The 20,904-nt window shown below is 40.6% G+C and overlaps 2 protein-coding genes across 5 annotated transcripts; one reads left to right on the forward strand and one right to left on the reverse strand.

Annotated features, from left to right (window-relative positions):
- The first annotated feature begins 477 nt into the window (after positions 1 to 477).
- On the forward strand, positions 478 to 13,346 carry trim8a (tripartite motif containing 8a). 3 transcript variants are annotated; one of them, XM_077582161.1, is made up of 7 exons: positions 478 to 758; positions 1,467 to 2,099; positions 9,463 to 9,558; positions 9,736 to 9,969; positions 10,676 to 10,707; positions 10,874 to 10,989; positions 11,528 to 13,346. In XM_077582161.1, exons 2-7 carry the CDS (start codon positions 1,527 to 1,529, stop codon positions 12,115 to 12,117), a joined length of 1,641 nt encoding a protein of 546 aa, XP_077438287.1. In that variant the 5' UTR covers positions 478 to 758; positions 1,467 to 1,526; the 3' UTR covers positions 12,118 to 13,346. The 3 variants fall into 3 exon arrangements, with proteins under 3 accessions (XP_077438287.1, XP_077438288.1, XP_077438289.1); XM_077582162.1 differs by having other exon boundaries at positions 1,519 to 2,099; XM_077582163.1 differs by lacking the exon at positions 478 to 758 and adding an exon at positions 1,295 to 1,417 and having other exon boundaries at positions 1,519 to 2,099.
- Positions 13,347 to 14,480: 1,134 nt separating this feature from the next.
- On the reverse strand, positions 14,481 to 16,847 carry npm3 (nucleophosmin/nucleoplasmin, 3). Of its 2 annotated transcripts, none has more exons than XM_077582164.1 (5): positions 16,581 to 16,847; positions 16,309 to 16,353; positions 16,116 to 16,235; positions 15,704 to 15,797; positions 14,481 to 15,209 (listed from the first exon to the last, which is right to left on the reverse strand). In XM_077582164.1, exons 1-5 carry the CDS (start codon positions 16,830 to 16,832, stop codon positions 15,094 to 15,096), a joined length of 627 nt encoding a protein of 208 aa, XP_077438290.1. In that variant the 5' UTR covers positions 16,833 to 16,847; the 3' UTR covers positions 14,481 to 15,093. The 2 variants fall into 2 exon arrangements, with proteins under 2 accessions (XP_077438290.1, XP_077438291.1); XM_077582165.1 differs by having other exon boundaries at positions 16,309 to 16,394; positions 16,581 to 16,792.
- Between the last annotated feature and the right edge of the window lie 4,057 nt (positions 16,848 to 20,904).

The raw sequence follows: 20,904 nt of genomic DNA on the forward strand, positions 1-20,904 counted from the left end.
ATGAGCGACAGTGCTACCTACTGTAGTGGATGTGCAATTACACTTCATTGTAATATGGCACCAAAAAAAAAGTGTTCCCTGGGGTCACACGTGCCCCTCCTGGCATCGCAGCATGTCTCCCTATTTTTAAAGGATTGACCTATTGGAGAAAAGTACTGGAATTCCAATTATTACTCAAGACTAAAAAAAATAAGCCATCATGTTGTGTGTATGTGACAATTATTACTGTAATCTGCGAATATTAGCCTTGTAAAAATGGTCAGCATCTGTTTTCTTTGAAATAACATTTACACGCTGTATTATTCTGTGCTTGTAAATTTATTGTCAATATTTCAGGGGCCCCAGCTCATAAAAGTAATTGCTGCTGCGCTAACTCCCAGCCTGCTGGCCTATGCGCCGCCCCCCTCCACAGCTCCTCCCCTCCCCGTGTGTGTATCAACTCTGCCGGGTGACATTAGCAAGAGGGGGCGGGTCTGCGTGGACGGACGCACGGAGCTCCGATTACGACAACCGTTTTTTCCCCTCCCATCTGGCTTTTCGTGTTCTTTGATTCTTTGATTGTGAGTTGACGATCCGACGCAACAGTTAAATGGCGTAGAGGGTTTTGTTTCAAAAGAGATTAAAAAAAGGTAAAGGCTGCTGCTCGTTCGGTTTGGTGGGCGAGCTGCGATCTTGGCAGCGGGGGAGCTTGGACGACGTAGAAGCCGTGAAGGTGCGACGGAGTGTGCGGACTGGAGGACATGGAAAGCCGATAGTTGGTACGTCGCTTTTTGTTGTTCTTCTCGCCGGATAATTTGAATACTAGTGTTCGCTGACAGGAAGCCAAGCTGTGGTGTTGCAAAAACAAATAGAAACGTCAACGTAGCTCAGCGTGACATTTTCTTCTCGAGAGCAAATTGACACTTTGCACCCGCTCCTTCTTCGATAAGCAACTTCTTGGATTGCCTATCGACTCTTGACAACAATAACAACAACAAACGCCATTAACTGTATGTCGTTTCATAATTAACATCAAAACAACTATTTTAAATATTATGATTAGTCTAGCTTTGAAACAAGCCAACCACCTCCTAAATTTCCATCACTTGATGGTGACTCTTCACTTTTGTTTTACATTGATATGTCATTGCCATCCATCCTTTAAATTTGTATTACTTGAACTTTACTCCATTCTACTTTGTTATGTTAAGGACCACCTTCCATCCATTATCCTCACCATAAAACTTCAAATTTGCTTGTAGGAGACTGTAATTATGATGTCGCTGATCCACTGGTGAAAAGAGACTTTAAATATCTCCTCTTACACGTATAACCGCTTCACATAACAGCGTATGTCGGAATGGGGTTTGGGGGGTTGTTGTGCATAGGAACCTGGGTTAAGAACCACTTGTATTTGACCTAGAAGCTGTATCTGAAGGTAAAGGCATTTTCAGAGTTCTATATTCGTTTTTGTCTTTTTGCAACAGCGGAATATTCCAAAGAACTTAATTGCCTACTTGCCTTCGGTGTTTGGAGCAGTTGCAGCCATGGATGCCAGCTGGAGGAACTGTTTCGAGGAGGAGCTTCTGTGTCCCATCTGCCTGAATGTGTTCGAGGAGCCAATCCAACTGCCATGTAAACACAACTTCTGCAAAGGTTGCATCTCGGAGGCGTGGGCCAAAGACAGCGGCACGGGGGTTCGCTGCCCCGAGTGCAACCACGAGTACGACCAGAAGCCGTTACTGGAGAAGAACTTCAAGCTGACCAACATCGTTAAGAGGTTCAACGTGTTGGACTCGGAGAAGTCCCCGACGGCACTGCACTGCGTCCTGTGCAGACGAGGCCCGCCGCTGCCCGTCAGGAAGGTGTGCCTGCGCTGCAAAGAGCCTTGCTGCCAGATACACGTGCACACGCACCTGCAGCAGCCGTGCGTGGCGCCCGGCCACCTGCTGGTGGACGCCGAGGAGCTGAGCGCCTGGACGTGTCCCAGCCATGACGAGTACAGGCTGCTCCACTGCGAGGAAGAGCAGCTGGCTATGTGTCCCTTTTGCTGCATCTCCCATTGCAGCGCCCAAAGACACGCGGTCTGCGACGTGGACACGCAACGCATGCGCATGCAGGTAAACGACTCAAACGCGGTTAACCTGGTCATCCACACGCCTTTTGCGTTAGCTGAGGCTGTGACGGGTCCATCGGAAGTGAGCGTCAAGTTTAGATGAACTTTACCACTGGTGCAATGTTTACTAGGACGGGAACAAATTATGATGAATCATATAAGGCGAAGATGCATAATAGTTTGGAAGTCAACCTTAAACATTTCTTGACAATAATATGTTACATGTGACCTCACTAGTCTAAACATGACATTCTGATTGATATTACATATGAGTAATGCAGCAAAATCCAGGGGCGGCCATTTTGTCACTTGCTGTGGACTGAAAATGACATCACAGTTGCTCAGTGCTCAGGCAACGACCAATCACACCTCACCTGCTTTGTGAAGCTAAGCTGTGATTGGTTGTTCACTCAACAGCAACTCTCAAAATGGCCACCTTCTGATATTGACAAAATCTGCTGGATTTTGCTGCTTAACACCACACATAACATATTATTGTCAAGAAATGATTAAGGTTGACTTTCCCTTCAAAGATCTTACATTAGGTAGAGATGGCATCTCGAACATCCAGTAGACTGTGATGTGATTGCTCCGCAATGTTTTTTTTTCCAGAGAGCTACACATCTTATTTGTTCTGCCCTGTCACCCTATTGAAAAATAAGACCGTTTAAAATCAGATTTTTGGGACTCTTTGCAATGGAAGGGCAAGAAAAGGGGATTTGTCTTAAAAATCCGTCTGGTTTTAGTATCCGACCCATGTATAGGGTGACATACGTTTTCCCTTTCCCGATGAGTCGGTCGCAGGCTCACATAAAGTTCACATAGATCCAAATTAGACGTTTGTTGGTGCAAATTGGGGCGGGGAGCTCTTATTGTGACAAAAGATGTCTGTTCAGCCCTTTCCACAGCTGCTCACCACACATGCATGCGCGCACACACACCCGCCATCTATTCTCTCACAGCTGTATGTGCTAAACGGTAAACGGATCAGTCCAGGATTTGCTGCTCCCAGTGAGCATGGATATCGGCTCGATTCGTGTGAATAAGTCCTCCATGGTGTAAAACCTACGGCCCCTGGGCTATATACGGCCCACCAGAGCATTTGATTTGGCCTGCCATGCAATGAAAAAAATAACCTAAGTGGAACTTTTGGGAAAATCGAAAATGGTTGTTGTCCGAGAGGGAGCTGTGGTCTATTTTGGTAGAAAACTTTTAAGATTCCTTTGGCAGCTGTCTTGTTGCTTTTGGGATAAACAAAGATGGAAAAACCAACGTGACTGTGTTCATATCGTTGGATATCTTTGGCTCAGTGGCTCCGAAGGGAGACTTAGAGAGTGGCCAGATACAAGAAAGGCCGAGTAATAAAAGACTAATGTCATCCCAGGGACTGATGGAGGAGGAGTCCTCCCACGCAACCGTACCTCGCTTTTCTCAGCAGGAAACTGACACCCCCCCCCACCCACCCAGTATCTTGTCTGCAATGAATCAGTTTGTTGGTTGACATCAGCTGTCTGTCGATTGTGAAAGAGGCTTTCTGTTCATCGACCCTGAGGCTCTGCGTTTCACCTGGTGGCTGTGCGGATACTTTAATGGGACAGCGGGGAAAGTGACCATTGTTGGATTTAATCTTAATAAAGGTAAGCTTTCACACTGCTTTGGAGAGGATCACCAACCAGAGAGTGGCCCTTGTGCTCTGTTTCAGGCACTTATCCAGACAAAAGGAAACTGCAAGACACAGAGGATAGCGGTTCCCATTTTATGATGCCAAATCGTCAACAAGGAGCCAACTAACTCAGTTCCCTAATACAAAATGTCCTAGAACAGACATGGGCAAACCCCGGCCCGCGGGCCAAATACGGCCCGTTATGAGTTTTAATCCGGCCCGCCGAACTTATCCAATAAGGCTAGAGAAAAATTAAAAATCTTTTTTTTTTAATTTTTTAATTTTTTTTATTTTTTTCAGCTCAGTGGACGAGTGGTTAGAGTGTCCGCCCTGGGACTGGGAGGTCGTGGGTTCAATTCCCGGCCGGGTCATACCAAAGACTATAAAAACGGGACAGATTGCCACTCTGCTTGACACTCAGCATTAAGGGTTGGAATTGGGAGGTTCGATCACCACATGATTCCCGAGCGCGGCGCTGCTGCTGCTCACCGCTCCCTCAGGGGATGGGTCAAATGCGGAGAACAAATTTCGCCCCACTTAGATGGGTGTGACAATCAGTGGATCTTATCTTATTAATTTTATTTTGTCCCTGCAATGCCCACGTTTCACCAATAGGTGGCGCCAGCCGCAGCGCCAACATTTTTATTTTGGGTGGGCCTGAGGAAAAATGGGTGGGCCAGAGAAAATATCCTCAAAAAAAAATTCCCTTCACGTCCCTAATAGTGCTTTACCGCGGGTACCAAGGACAGCGATTAAGTTGCCGCTCTTAACACACACTTTTTATGGCGTTATTTCGCTTCTTTAATTACGAGGGCGCAGAAGATAAAATCGCTGGCGCGGTCTCACGTAAAGTGAAGTCTGCTGTGAGTGACGGGTGCAGCTGGAGAACGTGCTCTCCAGCTGCAGCAGTACGAGCAGTGGATGACTGGTGTTGGGATCCACTTCCCTCAGACTCCTGTGCAGATTATGTTTTACACCAGAGTCACTGCTGTGTAACTTCTACACACCCGGAAAATATGATCACTGGGTCGGGGTCTCACTGATAAGCTCGTTTACGCACAGAAAGGGGACAGAAAGATACGCAGGGCACATTCATAACAACGTTTGCAATTTATTAAAATAAACGGGAGAGTGGCAGTAAGCTTAACTCAAGATAACTGATTCATAAAATACAATTCTTCCTGGATTTGGACATTTACAGCAGGAGACGGCACGGTTTTGTGTTGAACACAGCAATAATGTCCTGATAGTCGTTTTGATCCTTTTGACAGCTGAAGATAGTCTTTCTACATGTTGTCATGGGTGAGGTGAGGAGCGCGCATGCAGGGGAGACTCTTGATATTGGTGAAGACATCCCCGGGGCGTGCGTCGAGCACTTCTATGAGTGTTTCCTCGTTGGCTTTTGGCTTCTTTTTGAGCTGCTGCACAAACACCGTGTGCTATGCGTCCCCCACGGAGATGGAAAAGTGGTCAGAGACGGATTGGATGTACGCGCTTTGTCCTCAGCGTGTGACAGGCAGCAGCGGCTATCATGCAGCCGCATGTGTCACACGTACTGTGGGCCCGGGTTAAAAATGGGTGGGCCAATGGAAAAAAATTATTTAACTTTACGCCTTGAATTGAAATCTATTAATAATAGATGCAGTCACCAGGTTTGACAGATCACAGTGTATGTGCTATTATAATCTATTTACATTTCTCCTCCCACTTTGCCAAATATTGTGTAAATGCCGCATCTTGCATATTCATTGAGGCAAACGTACTACCTGGATTAGGGCTATTTTATAATAATCATAATAATAATAATAATACATTTCATTTAAAAACAGCACCTTTCAGAACACCCAAGGTCACTTTACAAAGCATAAAAACACAGCAAAAGTTGAGCTAAAACAATAAAAATGAAGCTATTGGAAAAGCTGTTTTAAATAAGTGGATTTTGCACATTTGAAAAACGCAGTCCTAAGTGCATACTATAAGTAAATTGGGTTGTACATTTATCTGTGTGTTTTTACTGTGCTATGAGGTCCAAATGCTCCTGGTCCGGCCCTTCTGTCAAAATTTCAAACCCATTGTGGCCCGCAAGTCAAAAAGTTTGCCCACCCCTGTCCTAGAATGTCAAATGGTCTTCTCTTTAATAAGGTTAGGTGGCAATCAGTTCCACGTAATGCCATCATCAAAATAGGAAGTAGGGATAGACCGATTATCGGCGCCGTAGCGAATTTGGGGTTTTCATCAGGATTTTAAGATGTTCACAGAGAGTTTTTACTTGTCGTAAAGACATTTTGAGCATGTTCAGACAATTTTTCATTGTCCGCAAAGCTTGAAAGCTTTTACGGACCCAGATGAAAACTACATTTTCACTTTATAAAAGGCGGTGCTGACAATGTGAACTTAAAACACTTTTTATTTAAAAAAATTAAAAAAGAAGGAAGAAATTTAAACAACAACAAGTGAAAGTTTAACATTTTATTTATGTTGAAATTTTATAAAACTTTTACAGTAGAAAGCTTTAGGGAGCTATTCATTTTTTTATTTACTTTAACGCATGCTGATGACCGTGAAAGCTCCCCGCAATTTTTGTTGTTTGTTGTTGTTTATTTAAATAAAGCTGTCTATTCTTCATATTTAATTATAATTAAAAGAAAAACCTTCAAAGTGTTGAAAATGTAAAAAGTTGTTTTCACAAACAAGGTTAGTGGCATTTCAACAAAGTAAATTTTTTAAAACTTTGACGCTAATATTTTCTCTTTTACTGCAAATGAGTATCGGCTTGAAATATCGGTTATTGGCCTCCTAAACGACTAATAATCGGTATCAGCCCTGAAAAATCCATATTGATCTATTACTAATGGGAAGACTATTGTTAAGTTGCTAATGGTTTAGAATTAACAGCATATTAACTCATTTACTGGCGCAGTATAATGACCAGAAAAAAATTACTGTACCATAATGGCTAGTCTATATTCTTTTATATCTTCTTCTACGACTACTCTTTGGTCTTTGGATGTCCTCGGGCACCATGCTGCCTCTCACAGGTCAACCTCGGTAATACAACAGATTGCAGGGTTAGTAAAGTATAAATCGGTTTGTGTGTACCCCTCTTAACTCATTCACCGCCATTGACAGCAATGGACGTCAAAAATAAATTTAAACTATTTCTATTAGTTTAACATTTTTTCCTTTTTTGTTAACAAGAGTATGTAAGCCTAGATTTTTTTTTGGACATTTAGAACAGATATAAAATTTGTGATTAATCGTGAGTTAACTAGTGAAGTCATGCGATTAATTACGATTACAAATTTAAACGCCTGATGCCCCTAATTTTTAATAACCTTTTCTTTCTTTCTTTTTTTTTTTAAAGAAAAGATTAATAAAAATTAAGGGTGTCTGACGATTCCAATTTTTAAACTAGTTAACTCACAATTAATCACAAATGTTATATCTGTTCTAAAACAATAAAAAAAATTCTAGATATTCATACTCTTGTTAACAAAAGTGGGAAAATTGTTAAACTAATAGAAATAGTTTAAATGAATTTTTTACGTCTATAGCCGTCGATGGCAGTGAATGAGTTAATAGTGGTAGTATTTTTTTTTTAGTGCTGTCAAAGTTAAAGCAACTCCTAACAGCACTATTTATTATTATTATTAGGCTATCCTAAATTGTTATTCTGTCAACATGTTAAAAAGAGCCATGCTCTCCCCAAGCCCTGCTTCTCAAAGAGCAATTTGTTTCAAATACCGACAGACTTTTGAATGCACTCGTCATCACTGAGATGAGTCGCGGTGTTGTTGTAGTCGAGTCTAGTGGCTTGTTGTCGGCAGCCGAAGAGGCCGGTTGCCGCGATACAACGTTCGCTGGAGACCGCAGGAATGTCCTCATTCTCTCCCATTTTTTGGGATCCAATGGTTCTCTCCTTTTTTGTGTTTCTCACTTCCATTCAGCACTTCCCCTCTCAGACCCCGCCGCTCGGCACACAGACGCGACAGTGTGTCGCTGCCGCAGAGGCAAACGACGATGACGGGAGCGATGCATGTGGCGAGCGAGAGGAGGAAGCAGAGCGGGGCTAGTCAGCGTCTCCTCCCCCACATGCACATTAGATCATCCAGCAGGCTTTGTTTGTTGCCCTCTCTTATGTTTGGCGCACAAGTGGCTTTTCCACGCACTCATTAAAGCGTGTCCACCGTGCTCTCTGTCATCAATCAGCCCGAGACTGTACATTGATTTCCATCTATAGCACTAAACCAAGAAGGATTCAATTTAGCTGTTCAAGCCCTGTGGGAAGCTCACAGGAAGTGGGACGGTTCCCAACAGTGGACAGCTGGGGTCAGGTGGATCTCATAGCAGATTGTTTGCTGTTGTGCCTGGCAGCAGTTGCTTCTTCTGTCCGCTCGGGATTTTGGAGGCGGGAACTCATGTGACTCATAAGATTCTACTCTTCAGGTTGCGTACATTTTCAAAAATTGAAGAGAGTGCCAAAATATTGCATTTTATGTCCTATGAATTCACATGTGTAATGGAACCTAGGGTGTTCCACAGGGATCAATTGTGGGGCCTCTGCTGTTTTTTTTTTTTAATTAAATCTACTGCCCCTTGGGTTCCATCTTAAAAAAACAGTGGTGGTTGTTTTTAAGTGCTCGACAAATCTAGAGTCTTTAAGCAATTCTAGTCCAGCACAATTGGCTATTTAGTAGTGCTGTCAAAGTTAAAGCATTAACTGATTAATTAATTACAAAAAAGTATCGCATTAATCATGTATTAACGCAGATTAATCGCACTATTAATTTTGACCATAGATGATCCTTTAGCGTGACAGCGGATGGCTATGTTTAAATGTTTGCTTATCACAGTTAGAATATTTGTTCATGTCAAAATATTGAGGTCATTTTAAATTATGCAAGTAATTAACTGATTAGAAAAAGAGGAGGATGAGCGTGTGCAGTGGATCCAAAAATGTTGACGACGTCCTCATAACATTAATTGTCAAAAGAATTAACACATAAACGGTGCTCTTCAAATTTGGCTGGACAAAAATGTTGATAAAAAAATACTTTTTTTTAAATTAAGCAATTAATCAAAATTCCAAGATGTGATTAATCTGATTAAAAAATGTAATCGTTTGACAGCTCTACTATTTAGCCAAACTAAAGGAACACTTCCTTAAGATGCATAGAGATGGGGAATACATGAAATTATTATGTAAATATCATTTTGTCCCTCTTTTCTCTAAAATACTCGTGACTCAACTTGATTTTTTTGAGATATGAACCATATTGTTCCACCTTTTTTCCTTTTTTGCTTTGCCTTGCTAACGTTGTATGGTGGGAGTGTACTGAACTCATCACACCTGACAATAAGCAACAATTTGGCAAATAGTGAAGAAGACGTACAATATAACAATACTCACAGTCTTATGCTCTTTATCCTCTGCATAGATCGACGGATATTAGTGCCGTACGGATGAGCTCAGAGAAGAGTTGAGATGTTATCAATCTCACTTGAGTTCTCGACATGAATCAGGGCAAGTTTTCCTGGTATAGGAAGATATCAAAACATAGCTGACAAAGCATCTTACACACCACACAGCAAAATCACAATCCAGGTCATAACAGATGGAAAGCAGAATTTGTTGATGGGGTTTAGTTTGTGGTTCCTTGTATTATACACATTTGTCCGTCTCTCCTGTTGGCCATCGCTACAGGCCGCGCTAATGAGGCAACAAGACAGACTGGAGGGTCGTGTTCAGAACATCGACGAGCACGTTGCCAAGCTGGAGTCCGACAAAATGCTGATGAAGGTAAAACTACGCTGCACATCATGCTAATATGGAAACAATAGTCAGCGTCTTCACATTCACGCTAGAACAAATGTTAACAATTCAACAAACAAACTACAATCGTGTTGCAACATTGATCTGCCTTATTTGATCATCTTGCCGCCATTTGCAACATGGCGTCCCGCCCACTCTCCACAGGACGCAGTTTCGGACCTGAAGGAGCAAGTCAGAGACCAGTACCAGAGGATGCACAGCTTTCTGGAGGCCAAACAGTGTGAAAGTATGCAGATGCTCGAGAGAGCCTTCAGCTCATACAGGAGGAAAAACTCCCAGCAGGTTTTGCAGCTCAACGAGAGGCGACAGCAAGCAGAAAAACTCCTGAGCTCAGTACAAGCCTTCTTTCAAAGAGCCGACAACATCAACGTTATGAAGGTTCTCCTGATTTTTTTTTGTTTGTCCCCCCCCCCCCCACCCCCGATTTTATTCATGTCTTTACTTAAAATGCCAACATGATTCAACAAACAATAGTATTCATTGTATTGATTGTAGGGCTGTCACTATTTTTAAATAGCATAATCTAACAATACCCCCCACATTCTGCCCATGAATGTTTTTTTATTTTTATTTTTATTTTTATGTAAGATTATTATTATATATTTTGTTGTTAATCCACTAAAGTTGTATGTGATTTGAATTGAGTGGCTCTAACTACTAACTATTATCTTCTGTGCATGAGCATTATTAAACACAAACAAAATTAGCCTATGCTAAATGGTTAGCAATTGCAGCTAGTATCAGCGCGCTAGCGATGACCATTTACTGTAAACACTAACTACAATTTAGTTCACACATACATCATTCAATCTACATTAAACGTTATAATGTCTTAAAAGTCACTGTTACAGATTATTCTTCAACGATACTCCATGAGTAAACGAGTACAGTTGCTTGCTAGCTAAAACATTTTTTGCTTTTCTTATGATATAATACAATAGTATCGCAGATTGTAATTTATTTAAACATGAACATGTCAGCCATGAAATCAATAATTTTGCTAAGGTGACTGAGTCAAACATTTGTCTTCACAATACAGAAATTGATTTTCTATCCAAACTAACTTGTGCCTATGCTTTCCTAGAACACAAAACCTTACCAACTACTAATTGACAGGTAAGTTTTGCATTTGTTTTTTCCAACACCAGATAGAATTGTTAGTATTTTGTTTTAGCATCTGCAAAAGAATACAACATGATAAAACATCATATCTAGTCGGTGCATTTGTTAAAATAGATTGAAAAATAAATTTGGTGTTTCAATTGAAATTTGATCCTTTCAGGTCCAATTCGCAGCTGAGCAATTCTGTCCCTCAACTCTCAGTGGGACAAATCAGCGCTCGTCATTTCTTCGCAGGCCTCACATCACAGGAAAAGAATCTGCGCAAAATCCTGGAAGGTAGGGTGGATTATTAGGGGTGTGCCCAAAAAATCTATTCTCATAAGAATAGCGATTCTCATTTAGTACGATTCAGAATCGATTTTCATGTTGTACATAATTTGGCCACTTAGGGGCAGTGTAGTGTAGCCCCTTCCACACGTTTTGAAACACTGTTAAATTGGAGCCACGTTCGAGAGTAGAAGGAAAAAGTCATAATCAAGTTATTCCAATAAAAGTTGTTTTTTTTTAGCATAGGAAGAGCATATGCCGGTGAGTAATGTTTAGATGCTTCTCTGTATACATTCCTGAAGTGTTTTGTATGACTAGCCGTTCTTTTGAGTGCTAAAAGTGCTGCGAGTAGCGCGCTAGTTAGCATTAGCGAGTCAGACTGGATTCTTTGTACGTCCATAAATTGAAGCAGAAATCATTGTAAATCAAATCATTTTGAATCAAAAATCATTCTGAATCGTGTGATAGTCAAAGATTCCCACCCTTATTGTTTTTTTTTTTTAATAATTAGAAAGTAATTCTTGGGATTATGTCCTGTCATTGTCAGAACCTGTCAATGAGGCATCCATCCTTGAGGTAGTCCAGACACATTTGAGCTCTGTTGGCGCTCGCTCAGGACTCAATAAGAGGAAATACGGAATGGCTTTCCTGGAGAGTGCCACAGAAAACTCCACTTGTCAGCATCCTCCGCCTTTGCTCTACACCAACAAAATGCCTCTACTCGCTGAACCCGACCAGCGTGACTCAAACGTATTCTCCTCTGACACGCTGGGTCAGAATGCTCAGTCTGGTCAAGGCCACAGCCGATTCCTGGACACTTCGGACCATCACGTGGTGGGCCAACACTCGGCGGCCATTTTACCAGCGCACCTCGGCGGCGGGGGCACATCCCAACAGGCTGTGTACGAAGGGAGGAAAGTGCTGATGTGCTCCAGGCCTGCAGCCGCTCGACACCTTTACCCGTCGCACGACTCATTCGGCCCAATCAGATCTCAGGAGTTTGGCTCTCTACCTGCCAGCCAGCCCTTGCAGCATTTACCCATGAGGGGACTGATGGAAGCCTCGCAGGCTTCCAGGCGCTCTGACTATTTTGGCCTGTACAGTCAGTCTTCGAGCAAGCATTACGGGACCAAGTAGCAGTAGCAATTTCTACAGCTTTCTTTTCTTTGACATTCAACTCACATTGACATCATAATGTGGATAATACAGTTTAGTAAGTAGTAATGGACAAATGAAGCCTCACGTAAGCTTCATGTTGCACTTGTGATATATAGTTTTTTACTCCTCTAGATGGCACTCTTGGTTTAAAGATGCAGTGGACATGTAATCACTTTCCATTGCACTAGCCTTTATATTTAAACCAAGTGCACCATCTAGAGGAGTAAAAAAAATTCAATAATCGCAAGTATTTCATGACGCTTCATTTTCCCATCAGTATAATCCCAAATCAATGCAGTCAAGTGTATGACACCCCCCCCCCCCCCAAAAAAAAAAAAACTGACCAGACAGACATCAGTGCCTAAAAAGACGTATACAGTAGGGGTGTTGGGAAAAATCGATTTGGCAATATATCGCGATATTACAGCGCACAATTCTCGAATTCATTCAATATGCGGCCGAATCGATTTTTAAACATCGATTTTTTTAATGGGAATATTCAACAAAACGTTACAATTCACACATTAAGCACGGAAGAATGTTATATTAATGGAACATTAAGCCTTAATGTTTTATTTCAGTGCTGTTCAAACATGAAACAGACTGCAACCTGTTTGTTAAATGCAGTGGCTCAGTTATAAGCCTGGATTTTCAGATAAATACATTTTCATACAAATCTTACAGTGCACATGTACAAGTTTACTGATTATTATTTTTTTACTCAAATTTAGAAAATACTAATCGCAATATATAAATTTTTAGATTTGTATCGGGATTAATCGGTATCGAATCGAATCGTGACACGAATCGAATCGAATCGCCAGGTACTAGGCAATTCACACCCCTAGTATACAGTATGCTCTTATTTTGATGTGTTAGCTGCTGAAAGCATGCAAAAAAAGCTCTTATGCACTCCAAAGTCCATGTGGTTTGAAACTAAGACTGGACCGCAGATACTTGTGAGATTTTTAGTACATTTGTAAAGGTTTCAAGAAACCAAAATCAGTGGAAATGCGGAATAAACATTCAGTGGGAGGGGATTTCCTTCCTTAGCTTGTGTGTGTGTGTGTGTGTGTGTGTTTTAGCGCATGTGATCATCTCCTAATTTAATGAGAGGAGGGCTGATTATTTTTTGATGATGACTGACCATGTCCTTGAAGTGACAAGTAACGGAGTTCAGAAATAAATTTGCAACAGATGACACCACAGTTTTAAAGGGAGTGGTGTGTATGCTTGCTTTCAAGATGGCATTTTGTCAATATGTTTGCATGTGACACAAAACTTAAATTTCTGCTGCAGTATCATTTGCTCGCAGAAGAGTGGCAAAGCATGCTCGTGATGTCGGCATAGACGTTTTAACGAGGGCTCAGATAGTGCGCTCATCTACTTATCTGTCACTCATCCTTTCATCTTCAGCCCTGCACACAGTGATGAGAGGGGAGGACAAAATAAGAGCATGACGTCCATTACTTATCATAGTCTATCAAATCTTTTTCCATTGTGGCTTTTTGTGTCCTCTCTCCATTCCAATTCAACAAGAGCGGGGATGAGGTTTTCTGATTGGAGTGCGGCATTCAATCTATGAGGGAGGAGTGGGCGGAGCTGATTTTGTTACAGTGCGACATCAACCTGACACTGGAGTGCACGTATGTGTGTGTGTGTCTGTCAGCCCATTGTGTACACTACAGCTCCTCCAGTCTGTGTTAATAAAACCTACAGTAGATATTTGAGGGGAAGGTGGGGCTTATTATTATGGTTTATTGAAAGCTGTGTAATGTGCCAAAATCCATCATTTGTAGTTGTGGACCGCAGTTTTGGTCCTCCATACCCTTGAGCTTTCATTTCTGTGAGGAGAAAAATCATGTGATATGAAGCCAATGTATTAAAGCTGTGTTTAGGGTGCAGTATTCATACACTTATGTGTAGTTTTACTGCATATTGTCAACAAACTAATCTTTTTTCTGTCATAACACGATCAATAAAGCTTTTTCTTTTTTTAAACACTTTCGCCATAAATTAGCAATTCATAAAAGCAAATGTACACAAAAAAAACTACGTGCTATGGAAAAAATATTTCACTTACGGGACAGTATGTAGATATTAGTGCCATCTAGTGGTGAAGTAATAGAATGCAACAACCTAAGCACGCATACTAGTGCCTCAGAGAGACCACACTTCGTTAACAGAAATAGTGGTGTAACATGTCAGCCACCTTAACACCTACGATTATATAAATAAACTTACGTCGATAATACAGGTTTCTTTCATATTATTGAAATTAGTCGAGGGTTTTTAAAATCAACATATAAAAATTGTACACACAAACTCCCTTTAACACAAAATCTAAGCATTTTTCTTCTATAAAACACTTTAATTTTAACAAGAAACAATTTGTTAAATGTTACCATAAGTAAACAAATTGTAAATGTTGCAGTAAACTAAGCTATTTTCTATTAAATTCCACAGTAATAAGAGGTGCGAACCGCAAGGTTAAGATGACAAAATGCTTTCCTGGTGCATTCATTAGGAAAACAAAATCCTTTCATCTTAAGTGTTTGACATTTTATGTAGAAAAACTATTTTCAAACTACAAATTGTGTTTGATGACATGTGCTCGTGATTGAGAAAAGTCACTGATGTTGTATGAACGCAAAGACAATTAGTAATCTACCGGTAGCTACAACAGACATGCCTGCTCATCAATGGGGGTGCCTCACCATTATACAAAAAACAAGAGATAACATTCATAGCAAAAACAGTTCACATCCACAGTTCAGTCATGAGCTGTGAATAAGCGCTTGAGAAACTGATAGTGATTCACCCAAGCCGTGTGTTGGGCTGCCCCTGGGAATACAACTGATGTGTTTGTGAATATCCTGTGCCAACGTGGCCAACAGTGTCCGTGAATTCTTTGCTGAAACGGGTGAGGGCTAAAATCCCCAAGTGACACGAGAGTTACTGCAGCTGCTTGTTCTTCTTCTTTGCCGGTTTGATAGGGCTGACGTCGTCTTCTTCCTCTTCCTCATCTTCGTCCTCTTCCTCCTCCAAGTCTGACTCTTCAACCTCTGAAGCTGAATGCAAGATGAAGACAAAATCATTTTCAGACAACACTACAGAGTCAATTGGCGTATAAGAGAAATGACAGTGGATTCTCATTTGCCTGTGCCATTTTGATATAATTGCCGATGCGGGAAGGTCCACAAACAAGATTTGTGGCAATGGCAACAATTGCTTTTGACACAAAGGGGCATGGACAGGTTACCGATACGTTTTTTTTTCAGGCCACGAAAAGTGAGGAAACACCAATTGAGTTGAATAGTTTTTGGGGTTTTTTTGTTTTTTTTTGCTCTGAGGCTCCCCCTACAGTTGTTAATTAAAACAAAATCATTTCGTTATTTCTCTTTTACATTTACAAGAGGTCCTCAATTTACAGTGACCCCAACATAAGCAGAATGACCAGAACTAAAACATGGGTGCACACAACTTTATGGCGTGATCACATCATTGTTGCGGTTTGAGGACAGAACGCAAGAAAAAAGCTGTGCTACCAATGAAGTAACTTTACCAATAAGGTGCAGGCCACTGACGGTCACTGGTCCTGAGCCAGCCTTGAGACGGACAGTCACTGGTGCTTTGAGCTCAAACTCACCCAAGCTCACCTGAACAAAAAATGGACACAAAACATTTTTAATGCCATAAAGATTACTCTAAATTATTAACATTAACCATCAGCAATGTTTATTTATTATAGAGCTTTTATTAACAGACAGGCTAGACAGCCCTAATTAACAGACTCAAATAGATGCGGCAGAGTTATTAATTTCTACTTATTTCAACAGATGATACGAGAATGTAGAGGATTTGAATAATATGTCAAAAAAAAGCACAATAATTAATTAAAAATCCACAAATAAGCAAAACCTCAAGTGCATTGTGAAAGTTCAAAGCAAGCATAATGTGACTTAAAAGAAAATCACCATCGGAAGACAGCCAATGTGAAGGTTCGCAATGGGCACTGAAGTTGTCTTTCCTTGGTGGTTCATGGCTGTCACCTCCACCACGTTATTCTCTTCTTGGGCGCCTTCCCCCAAACATACCTGTAGGACCACAAGAAGAGCATTCAATAATATTGCGTACAAATTTATTTATGCATTTTAAGGCATCTGCTACCGTTCTGAACTCTATGAAGTGCTCCAAGTCATCATCCTCATCTCCCTGGAAGCAGAAGAAAGGAACTTTGGAGGAGAGCTCGCAACCTATGCAACGCACACAGTAATATAATGCAAGGCGTCATAACACTTATCAATTCGTGGCAAAATCACTTACAGATATTGAGGTTTAATATTAGGAACCGTACGCGTTTTCCAAGACCACGTGTGCGCCGGGAGATAAGCTAACAAACGGAATTCTGCATTTATTTTCAACTGTTTTAAAATTCTCACAGAACAGGAAGCTCTCCATCTTTGTTTGACCCGAAAAGACGGCGTGTGAAGTATCTTCGTCGGTGAAAGACATTCTGCGGGGATGAAAGTGCCGCAGAGAGGTTTGTTGACAACACGTTGAGCCAAATTTACCTTCCACGGGCAAAAAAAAAAAAGTCGCCGGATTATTGCGTAACGTGACGTCATCACGCGCGCCACGTTCCTATCAGCTCCCTGTTGGTAACCCCGGCTGCAGAGTGCAGTTCGAGGCATAGCTCAAACGTTTGACTCCACCCACGTGGCTTCTCGACTTCGAAGCGCCTTCTTTCTAGCCTAGCAATAGCCAGATTGATTTGTGCTTCATTCGAGGAAGTTCTCCACAATATCATTCTCGGGAGTTTGTGAACTCACAAATACAGCGAGAATACATCTTAATGGGGTATATGACTTCCGGGTGTCACACACCGACGCTGTTTCCGGTTGCTGTTTGCGACGTATGGGCTGAGCTGAGATACCCAGGAGCGCGCTCCTGCCCATCGGCGGGAACGCGCGGTTGGGGGGCGCAGTGGTGGGGGTACGAGTGTTGGGACTCTGCCTGTGTGTCGCATTAGTGGCCGAAAATGGCGTGAGTGTATGACTTGCGCCCTGTTATTGAAAGATGAAGCCCAAATTCCCATAGCTCTGCGTACGATTGATCATTTTTCAAGAGCCTCTGGTCTACAACTACATTTAAATAAATGTGAATTATTTGCACTGGAAGAGCAGCCTCTGCAATTATTATATAACATACAAGTTAAATACTTAAATACAATAGACAAAAATATTTCTGAAAAGATGAATATTTGTGATAATATCAACAACTGCAAACTTGTTTTGAATCGATGGTTGCAAAGAGCTATCTCAATTTTGGGGAGAATATTGTTGACCAAGATGGATAGTCTATCAAGATTAATATACCCAGCGTATTCCCTTTCCATACCACACAAATTGATTAAAGTAATTGATACCATAAACTTCAATTTCATTTAAAAAAATAAATGTTATTATAAAAGCAAAAATTATATGATAAAAAAAATTACGAAGATGGCGGAGGAAGCGCCATAGATTTTGATTCTATGAATGGTATATTAAAACTTAAATGGCTGAAATCGTTGCTCAACAATAATTGCTTTATTTGGCATCACATACCCAACTTCATTTTTGATAAATTGGGAGGAATTTACTTTAAATGTGATTTTAAGTTGATTAAATTACCGGTGAATCTTTCTGACTTCCATCAGAAAGTACTCTTGTACTGGAAACTAGTCTTTAAACATAATTTTACACCACACAATAGTCCAATATGGAATAATCGATACATAACCATGGATAGAAGATCTTTTTTTGTTGTTGTTGCAGAGACTGGTTTTCCAAAGGTATATGGGAGGCTGCCTATCTATTAAATGACAAAGGAAGTATTTTACAATAAGATGTTTTTTTGGTGAGAAATTTCAGATCCAGTGTACTAGAAGAAATGCAATCAAATTGTGAAAGCTATATCACCATCTCTACTGACTATGGCTCAACAAGTTATGCATTATTTAAACATTTGAAGAATCTCTGGATAGAAAGTATTGATTTTTGTAATCCTAAATGCAATAACATATTTTTAAGATGGTATCTACAAAAATGTAGTTGCTTGATCCCTTTTTTTTTTCCCTGAGAGAGCTCAGTATTGTTCATGCGGTAATCTTACCGATTTGACTTGTCATCATCATTGCTCTCTCTCTCTCTTTTTTTTTGTATGTGCGTGAGTATGTGCTTGAGTATATGTGCATGTGCGTGAGTATATGTGCATGTGCGGATGTGTGTGTGCACGTGTGCGTGCGTGTGAGTGTGTACTCATTGATTCACCTAAAACCTATTCAAAATCCAATACCGTTCACCAAAACCGAATACAACAGAATTCAGCCAGAGACGTGAGGTTGTCAGGAGACCCGAAGAAGGATCAAAGAAAAGAAAGGAAAGTGAAATCCAGCACCGACCAGACATCACCTACTACCCATCAACCAGAATCTTTCACCAACCCCAGAATCATCTAAATTCCAACAAATTAGGGAGACCTCAAGAGACCAAAGGAGAGACTGAGGAAAGGAAGGAAGGACAGACGAAGCAAAGTGAGATCCACAGACACCAGCCCCCACCGATTCAACGACCAGAGGAAGAAGCAGATTGTGTTTGAATTTCGGTAGATGCTGGTGTGGTGGATCTGGCATGCATGAAAACCTCCACCAAAGAGGGGAGCCATCGACCTCAGCCAGGACAGAGCAAGCACAACCCCCCAGGGCCCCCCCAGGCCACGGCAGCGCCAAAGGACGACCCCCGGGCCCATTAAGTAACCAGATTTAGATTAAAAGATTCTATGTACGTAGACCATGTTTCTATAAATTTTTACATTTGTTTTTTATTCGAGGCAGATATTTTTTCCATTAAAATGTGATTTATGAGGAGGTTAGACCATTGTTTGTTTATTTTTCCGGTTAACAAGATATATATATTTTTTTGTGCAAGTAAGAGCTACAAATATTTATGTGGTAAGTCAGTTGTTGTTAGGTCACCTAGCAAACACAAGTTTGGAGATAAAGGTATCATACAGTCCAAGATAGCGGAAAGTTTTTCTAAGACTTTAGTCCAGAAATACATAACCGGAGTACATAACCATAAAGCATGAAAGTAAGTGTCTGTAGTGTATTGTAAACATTGGAGACAAATGTCGGAGTCTGAGAGTCCCATTTTCTTCATCATATATTGAGTAATGTATGTTCTGTGAATAATTTTATATTAGATAAGTTGTAAATTTGTGTGTTTTGTCATTTTAAATGCGTTTTCACAAACTTGAATCCAAAAGTCAGATTCCGGAGCTATAGACAAGTCTGTCTCCCATTTCGAGATGGGTAAAGACATTTTATCAGTATACGAAAGTAACTTATATATTTTTGAGAGTTTTTTTGTTGTTGTCGGAGAAAGCTTTGTAATATCTTTAGCTAAAACAGGCGGTTGGAGCGTACCACAAAGTGTTTAAATACTCCCCCTAACGAAATAGCAGGCTTTTCTAAATAAAGTAAAATATCATCGGCATATAGATTAATTTTGTGTTCTGTTACAAGAGTGAATTCCTTGAATCCTACAATTATCTATCTTTTCCGATCCCATTCAAGATGAAGGAAATCCAATTTAAAATTTTGAACAAAATTTACCCAACGAAGGAATATCCATCCATCCAGCTAAAACATAAATTCAACATGGAAACGGGGATGTGTGTGTTTTGTGCAATTGAAAATGAAGACTTGGAACATGTTTTTTTTTTCTTGTAATAAAATTTAAGAGGTTTGGGAAGGATTTTCAAGGTTTGGTTGCGACACAAGGGTATTCAATTAGCTGTGCTGTCAATGAAAGAGATACAATTTGGAATGAACATTAACAATAGGAAAATTGACTTTGGTGTCAATGTTCTTCTTGTAATGGGTAAGCAGTTTTTTCACAAATGTATTAAAAAAAAACAACTAATCCTAATATGGCTCACTGGAAGAATGAGATCTGTCTCTTTGTAAAATCTTTAAGGTTTATGGATCAGAAAAATATCCATGCTTTTTTTTTGGGGGGGGGGGGGGGGGGGGTGATTTAATTTAAAAATATTTGTGGGATCCTTTTCTTTTTGACAATTTGTAACAATGCCCCTTGTTCTATGTTTGTTTGCTTCTTCTTTTTGGTCTATGTATGTATGTATGTATATATACTGTATATATGTATCTTGAAGTTTTATATAATTGACTTGATTGTACATTATGCAGTGCTTCAATTGTTGGTATTGTATTTAAGGTGTGTTGAATACAACAGGGAAAAAAAAGAAGAAAAAAGTATGACTTACGGAAGTCCGTGGCATCTACCCGGAAATCCCGGAAACCTGGAAGTCGGAAGTCCGGGTAGATGCCACGGACTTCCGACTTCCAGGTTTCACAGATCCGCGTAGTTTCCGGCCACTGATAGCCGCGTTTTTTTGTGGTAATTAACCCCCCCATATAGAAGTTAAGTTGGATCTACTTTATATTTATATTTCATCAATTAAAATTTCCACATGCAGAAAACTAGTTTAAACATAAAAGCAAGAAAAATAAACACCATCAGTGCTTTTCAAGTTTAATCATCATAACCAAAATGAAACATACTTAATTCGGCTTTTTTTTTTTTTATTAACTTGGTACAAAATGTGCTCTTCTCCAACAAAAACTGAAGGGCAAAATTAATAACAGTTTAGCTGCTGGATTGTGACATGAAGCTTAGTCTGGAAAGTCGTTTCATGGCAGAC

This window comes from Vanacampus margaritifer, chromosome 12 (assembly GCF_051991255.1).
Source record: "Vanacampus margaritifer isolate UIUO_Vmar chromosome 12, RoL_Vmar_1.0, whole genome shotgun sequence".
NCBI classification, from domain to species: domain Eukaryota; kingdom Metazoa; phylum Chordata; class Actinopteri; order Syngnathiformes; family Syngnathidae; genus Vanacampus; species Vanacampus margaritifer.